This window comes from Colius striatus, chromosome 1, assembly GCF_028858725.1.
Source record: "Colius striatus isolate bColStr4 chromosome 1, bColStr4.1.hap1, whole genome shotgun sequence".
Taxonomy (NCBI): Eukaryota; Metazoa; Chordata; class Aves; order Coliiformes; family Coliidae; genus Colius; species Colius striatus.
This window is the reverse complement of record NC_084759.1, coordinates 122704456-122711968: the sequence shown is the minus strand read 5'-3', so window position 1 is coordinate 122711968 and position 7513 is coordinate 122704456. Positions and strand designations below refer to the sequence as shown.

Sequence of the window (7513 nt, the reverse complement as noted above, 5' to 3'; positions counted from 1 at the left end):
TCCTTTGTGCTCTCCTCTGTTTATTGTTTCAGACCATCTTTCTGTGTGCTTGTAGGGTGCACATTTTGCTGGAGCAGACTGCATTATGTTGCTTCATTAATCACCTGTATTTCACCTATAGAATATGAATAACATGCTCCTGCATATGGCTCAAACAAAGACAAGTATTTTTTTACAATGAAAACCAGTAGTCTGTGATTTGAATGGTTGTTTTAGCATTTAGTTTGGCATTTTACTACAAATGCTTTGACAAAAGTGAGTGTGGCACTGGGAAAGCTGCATTGGGAAAGAATGGCAATTAAAAATGGTGTAATTGATGTAAAAAGGATGTTGGTGTTATCCCATCCTATGTGCAGATGTAGCAATCCCGGAAGAGTTTTAGCTGACACATGCATGGAGCATGACCAGATGTCTGTGGCACACTGGGGTATCGCGGGTACCCAGTTAATAGAATCATAGAATCATTTGGAAAACACCTTTAAGATCAAGTCTAACCTCAACACTACCCAGCCCACCGCTAAACCATGTCCCATGGCATCTCATCTACGTGTCTTTTGCATACTTTCAGGGATGGTGGCTCCACCACCTCCCTGGACAGCCCTTTCCAATGCTTTAATAACCCTCTTAATGAAAAAGTTCTACCTGATACCCAATCTAATCCTCCCCTGCTGCAACTTGTGCCCATTTCCTCTTGTCCTATCACTTGTTATATGGGAGCACAGGCCGACCTCCACGTCGCTACAGCTTCCTTTGGGGTAGTTGTAGAGTGATCGTGCCTCCCCATCTCCAGGCTTCCCCAGCTGGCTGCAGGCCTCTCGCCCCGAGCGCGCGGAGGGAGGCGGACAGGCTCCCGCCGCTACCGCCCGTGCCGCCGGTACGGCGGAGCCCCGGCCTCGGCAGCCGCCAGGGGGCGGAGAGCGGCGCGGCGGCCTCTATGGTTCGGGTTGGGGTGCAGGGGCGGTGCCGGCGTTTGAATGGCGAGGCGGGAAGATGGCGGAGTCACCGCTAACGGCGTCGCCACAGCTTCGGCCGTCGGGCTTCGCAGCGGCATCTCCGGCGGCCAGGCCTCCTCCCGCGGGACGGGGAAGGCTACCCCCCTCCGCCCCGCCGCTCCCTGCCGGGTTGTGCTGAGCCCCCCGCCCGGCCTCGACCTCTCAGTGCGCAGCAGCGGGAGCCCCGGCAGCGTCTCGGCAGGTACCGGCATAGGAGAGCGCGGCCCTCCTCTCCAATTTTTCGGTCCCGCAAGGCAGCGGGTGGGGTTCAGGAGGTGCTGGGCGAGGGGGAGCGGGGCTGCTCAGGGAGTGCTGTGTCCGCGGCCCCGTAAGGCAACGTGGCGCTGAGGCGCCTCCCGCCGGCGGCGGGGCGTTGGAGCCAGGCGGGCCAGGGGCCCTACTGCTTCGGTGTGATCGGGGACCCTCAGAGCCTCTCCCGGGCCAGGGTGCGGGGCCTTTGCCACGGGGGCGACTGGCTGCCTTCGGGCAAAAGCACCTGCTTTCCCCCAGTTACTTTCTCCTTTGAGGGCAGGGGCTGTAGCTGAAGTAGGTGTTTATGTCAACGAGGGTGGTAGCGTGCAATGACGAATCAATCGGAGGATCTTTCTGCCCCATTCGGTTCTGAGTCGAGGATGGTGAGAAAATATATGGTCTGCGCACACTTCTGAAGTCGGGCTCCTATGTCATTTGGCAGCGGGCCTTATTCAAGACTTGGCCTCTAGGTGCTGCCATAATACAACAGTCGGGATAACCCGTATGCTTTGGTACGTGAGCCGAGGTTTACATATGTAATTAAATCGACCGAAGAATACAGTGAGCTGACAAAATGTATCCAGAAGCATCACTTTTAAGAGGTCCTGTTTGGTGCCCTGATACCTGCAAATGCAGAGGAGCGTGGTAGGTTTTTAATAAGAGATCTTGCCTACATATACAGGAAGGTATATAAACATCTTGTGTTATATAAACATCTTGTGGCAAGATGTTCAATAAGAAGTGGTCCTGCAGCTAGTCAGGGCCACTTGAAGTGGTGCTTCTGGGTGCAATAAACTTTACCAGCTCACTGTGCTCTTGAATAAAGAGAAATAAAGATGTACACGGCATCAAGATGTATATGATATTTAAAAGCAAGACATTTATATAACAACTTGTAACTTCACCTCTTTTGCAGTTCTTCTGTAACTCTTTAAAACGTTTGTGCCTCTCAGCTTATTCTCCAGTCATGTCACATCTCCCTGATGTGACTGTGGCCTGCAAGATACAATTTTGTCAGTTTCTGCAAATTCAGCTGAGCGAGGCAGCATACCTATTTCCATAGGACAGCTCCTCAAAGACCATTCAGTAAGTGGCACTCCCATGTGCCACTCCAACTGGCCCCGTATTCTGGAAGGGTTTTCATTCAGAGAAATTTAATGCCCAATCCTTTTAACCAACAACGTGCATCTTCTTTGTTTTGTCTATTTCTTAGCATTTTTCTAGTAGACAAAAAAAAAGAGGTTAGTGTCAGTGGTACACTTCTGAACACAGATCTTTAAGAACCCATAAGGTACAAGTTTTCAATCTCAGTGCTAATCTGTGGATATTCTTCAAACAGCAGAATCACACAATCCTTTGTTTGTACCATCTTTTACATGTAGCTAATTGTTTTTAACATTGGCAAAGAAGCTTTAAATCCCATCATGTAGGTTTTTTTTTTTAATGTTTCTGAATCCCAATTCTGCTATATTAGTCACATTTTAGAACAGTTTAATCTGATGTTCTCTAAATTCCCCTGGGAAAGCATGTTCTGCTTTGTGTCATGTTACTGTCCTCTTCTGATGGTGCTGAACTTCCTGTTAAGTGTTTGTATGGTACCTTGATTATACAAAGGGAAACAAGGCTTTCAGACTTAGGTTATATCAACTTTTTTAAAGTGTTTCTGTGGAGGAGAACAATCATGCACCAGTGACAGCTAGGCTGGGGTTAACCTCAGGAAGACAGCTGAAAGTTTTAGCATGTTGAGTGTAAAAATACTAGCTGCTTATGCAGGCTAATACTTCTGATCTATCCTGCCCTCATGCTGTCAATAATGGTGGGAAGTTTCTCTTGGAATTTTTTGAATATGCCAGTAGAAGAATCCCAGAATGGTCAGAATTGGAAGGGACCTCTAGAGATCATCCAGTCCAATTCCTTGCTCAAACAAGTTTACCTAGATCAAGTCGCACAGGAACTCATCCAGGTGGGTTTTGAAAATCTCCAGAGAAGGAGACTCCACACCCTCCCTGGGCAGCCTGTGCCAGTGCTTTAGAGCCAATACACACAGTTACTGGCTTTTAATTTTGTTTTGACGAGATCTTTCACAAATATGGGAGCTAGATCATCATGGGTGGTAGGGAAGGCATGATTGTGGATTGTAGACTTGTTTTCTGTCTCAGGTAAAGGAAAAGACAAAACGTTTGAGTTTTTGTAATGATTTGAGAAAAGGGAGGAGGAGAGGAAGGAGGAGGCAATATCTGTGTTATTTAGAGCTATAAAGACAAGAAATAAGCAGCAAGCACCTTAATTAAGCTAGAGGAACTGACAGTGTGACAAAGATACTAATCAGTGTTGATAAACACCCATTGTAGCTTGAGCTGCTTGTTTGGTTTATATTGTTTTTTTTTTTAAAGCAAGAAAAAAGACTGAGCAGTCCTGTAATCTGTGAGGATTACTGAAGTCTCTCGTAGCAGAAATTGAGAACAGAAAGAGTATGGATAAGGATAAGATGACAAATACATTGTAATGCTGTTATATTAATCAGCGCTGAAACTCAAACAGAGTATGTATTTGGTAACGGCTACTCTGCCTCAAAAGCAAATATCAGAGCAAGAGTTTGGTGAAGAAATGATTTGGATGTGGAAAATCTTATTGTTGGAGGAAAAAAATTGAAAAAAATGGTGTCAGGAGATAAGAGGAAACACCTATAGGAAATATTGAAAAACATAGGGAAGGTCTTTTCTTATTATCTTCTCTCGTAATACGGGAGCTTGCAGAGAAGTCTGACCTTTAGCTATATAACCTAAGTGACTTTAGATTCAGGGATGATACTTGACTTCTGATTTTTTTTTTAATATATTTTCTTCTCCCAAGGGCAATATCAACAGGTAAATACTCCTGAAGACCAAGCAGACAAGTTGCTCCTTGCAAGCTGGGGTCTTCCCAAAGCAGTTCTGGAGAAATACCACAGTCTGGGAGTAGTACAGATGTTTGAATGGCAAGCGGAATGCCTAATGCTCGGACAAGTTCTGGAAGGGAAGAACCTAGTTTACTCAGGTATGCAAACATCTGACAAAACAAGTCCCCTCTAATTTTCCTGGTGCCAATTACAACAACATATTGATCTTGAAGACTTTTGATCTGACAGATAAAAAGGCCAAGATTCTCTTTTTTTTTTTTCTGGAGAGATTCCATTAAAATCAGTCTTATTGCTATACCTTAGACCTAGCTTGATGGACGTGATGTGAGGAGAGACTTTTTTCCCCATTTTCTCTGTTAATGTTCCTTTAGAAAGTGGTAATTAGGAGTCAGTTAATGATGGCTTTCTCTTTTTTATTATAGACTATGTCAACCAGGAACTGAATGATAACAGCAATGTTAGATATAAAAACTTTAAAAAATGTTATTTACTATCTAATTTTTTCAGTCTTTTACCATTTCTCTTCATCTAGTGTAGTGGGGAGGGGATAGGAGGTGACGGACTAGAAATCGTGGGAAATGACAGCTTGAGTGTCTGATCTCCATGGCAAGAAGGTCGCTGAGCAGCACTGGGAGGATGAAGAACTTGGAAGAGGGGTAGATGGTTTTCTTAGGCTTGGATTTGAGTTCTATTTACTTGATTCCAGAAGATTTTGGGCCTGATTGCTGGGTATTGGCTGTTGCAGGGTATGTGGCATCTCCTCCACAGTTTTCTGTGGATGATGGATGGCACAGAGCAATGCTCACTGACCAGGAAGTGTTAATATATTTATGAGCTAGGTCAGTAAGGTCGTGGTTGAGCTCTGCTATCCAGTTAAGAAGTTGTAATGGGTTTTTTTGTTTGTCTGGATTTTTTTTCCCCTTACTTATCTCTGAATTGCTGTTGCTCCTGGAGCAGAGATTACAAGCTGGAACACCTTTCATATGAGGAAAGGCTGTGGGAATTGGGGCTGTTTAGTCTGGAGAAGAGGAGACTGAAAGGAGATCTTATTAACATTTATAAATACCTGAATGGTGGATGTCAGGAGGTTGGGACATCCCTTTTTTCTATAGTAGCTAGCAACAGGACAAGGAGTAATGGGATGAAGCTGGAACACAAAAGTTTCCACTTAAATATAAGAAAAAACTATTTCACTGTTCAGGTGAGGGAGCCCTGGCACAGGCTGCCCAGGAAGGTTGTGGAGTCTCCTTCCTTGGAGGTCTTCAAGATCCAACTGGACCTGTTCTTATGTGACCCGATCTAGATGAACCTGCTTGTGCAGGGGGGTTGGACTAGATGATCTCTAAAGGTCCCTTCCAGCCCCTGCCATTCTATGATTCTATTCCATGATTGGAAGACGCTAGAAGAGAAATATTTCACAGTCTTCTTGACACTTTATAGGGTTAACTGCAAATGTGGCTGTGAGAAAGTGCCATTAGTCCTGCCCCAAGTTCTTAATTAACTCTATGCTAGCTTTATGATACTTGTTCCTTGAATTTTTTTTCACTTTAAAAATTAATTTTAAGAAACACTTTTTTTCTTCCCCTCCAGCTCCTACCAGTGCTGGAAAGACTCTTGTTGCTGAGTTGCTTATTTTGAAGCGAGTCCTGGAGACTCGTAAGAAAGCTCTTTTCATCCTTCCCTTTGTCTCTGTGGCCAAGGAGAAAAAATGTTATCTGCAAGTAAGTAGCATTCAAGGACAGTAAATTTATGGGTTGTGCTTGTTAGGTCACATTTTTTAAATGGTCAGAAGGTTTTTGCATGGATTTGAGGAAAAAATAATTTGCAGGATTGTTTCAGAAAGGATTTGCAGCTAATTTAATTTTTTTTTCCTTTTCTAATGTCAGAGACACAAAAACGAATGCTTCAGCCAAAAGGGGGAAACTTGGAAAGATTTTAAGGAGCTGATTAAAACATGTTCTTTCAGCATCGACTTTGAAAGCATTGTTACTGGCATTTGCTCACAGATTTTATAATATACAAACTTTAAAGGAGTTTTCTAATTAGACATTGTGTCTGAAAAGCTGCAAAGGGAAGGGGTCCGAGAGGATAAAAGGGTATTTTAGCTTTCCTTGGGTTGTTGCACCAGAATTTTGTGCCTCTGATTTCACTTTGACCTTGCTAAAAATTGCTTTTGATAGAATGTAGTTCTGTCTTGACTTCCTCACCTCAGCTATTTAAAAACAAAATTACAGTGGGAACAGTTTTTAAAACAAAAATATTTTTCTTCAAAGACTTTGATATCTGACATTGTTTCCATTAGCTAATATGTCAAAGTTACAACAATTGCTAAAGCCAGATATAGAACCAGCAGGCATTTTTGTTATGGTTTCTGAGATTTAAAACAGTTTGGATGTTAGTAATTGAGGTGGCATCTTAACCTTGCAGGTTGCTAGGAAATGCTGCAAACAATGCAAAAGCTACTTTGTAGTGACCGATAATAGAGACATGTTTTTACTTTAATCTTGTAAAGCCAGAGGATTATCGATGCTATGTTCTGCTTCTGGCTTAAGGTTTGGCTGTAGCTGCGCATACTGGAAATCCTACGGTATCCTATTCATATGTTTCAAACATTTGTACCTTTGTTAATGCAATTTGTAACGTGCCAAAACTTTGGCACTGCACTAATAAGCTGTGGAAGATGTGAACTTCTTGTTTCTTGACCTCCAATGGGAGATGTGACATCTTTGTGCTTTGGCTTTTGCCGAGGATTTCTCAGGAGCAAAGCTTCCTAGCACGTAACCCACTATAATTATAAACTATTGCACTGTGTGTTCTCTAGCTTTTTTAATAGTAAATGTTTTTATACAAAACAGTGGTTTCCATCTCTAAGTTACACATGCTTTATCCTGCAATCTATACTGTGTGGCTTCTGCTTTGGAAATAAAAAGTGACCGGGGGGGCGGGGAGGGAAGAAAAAGTAACAGCAACTGCCTGAGCTATGTCTTTAATCTGATAACTTGTCATTTTAAGTTCTAGAAATTGTGGTTGTTGAGCGCAGGCTTTTATGTGATTCCAGTGGGCACTAGTCAAAAACTCAGAGTTGTAACCATGGCATGAACATTCTGTGTCCTTGGGAAACAGGCCCTGTTTCAGGAGGTGGATGTGAGAGTTGAAGGGTACATGGGAAGCACATCTCCCGCTGGACGTTTCTCTGCCTTGGATGTTGCCGTCTGCACCATTGAGAAAGCCAACAGTTTAATCAACAGACTAATAGAAGAAAACAACATGGACTCACTGGGTAAAATAACCATTGTGGGGATGAGGTTTATTACATACTCTGAGTACATGTGAAGTCATGGAATACTTTGTATTTGCTCAGTTCTGTATG

The 7513-nt window shown here is 43.3% G+C and overlaps 1 protein-coding gene across 1 annotated transcript in view; it reads left to right on the top strand.

Moving 5' to 3' along the window:
• Window positions 1-974: 974 nt before the first annotated feature.
• POLQ (DNA polymerase theta) overlaps window positions 975-7513 on the top strand; it is a 53479-nt gene continuing 46940 nt past the window's right edge. Inside the window, exons 1-4 of the mRNA XM_061988740.1 lie at window positions 975-1194; window positions 4098-4280; window positions 5734-5864; window positions 7267-7423. Coding sequence (XP_061844724.1) covers window positions 975-1194; window positions 4098-4280; window positions 5734-5864; window positions 7267-7423 — 691 coding nt within the window. The remainder of the gene's footprint in view (window positions 1195-4097; window positions 4281-5733; window positions 5865-7266; window positions 7424-7513) is intronic.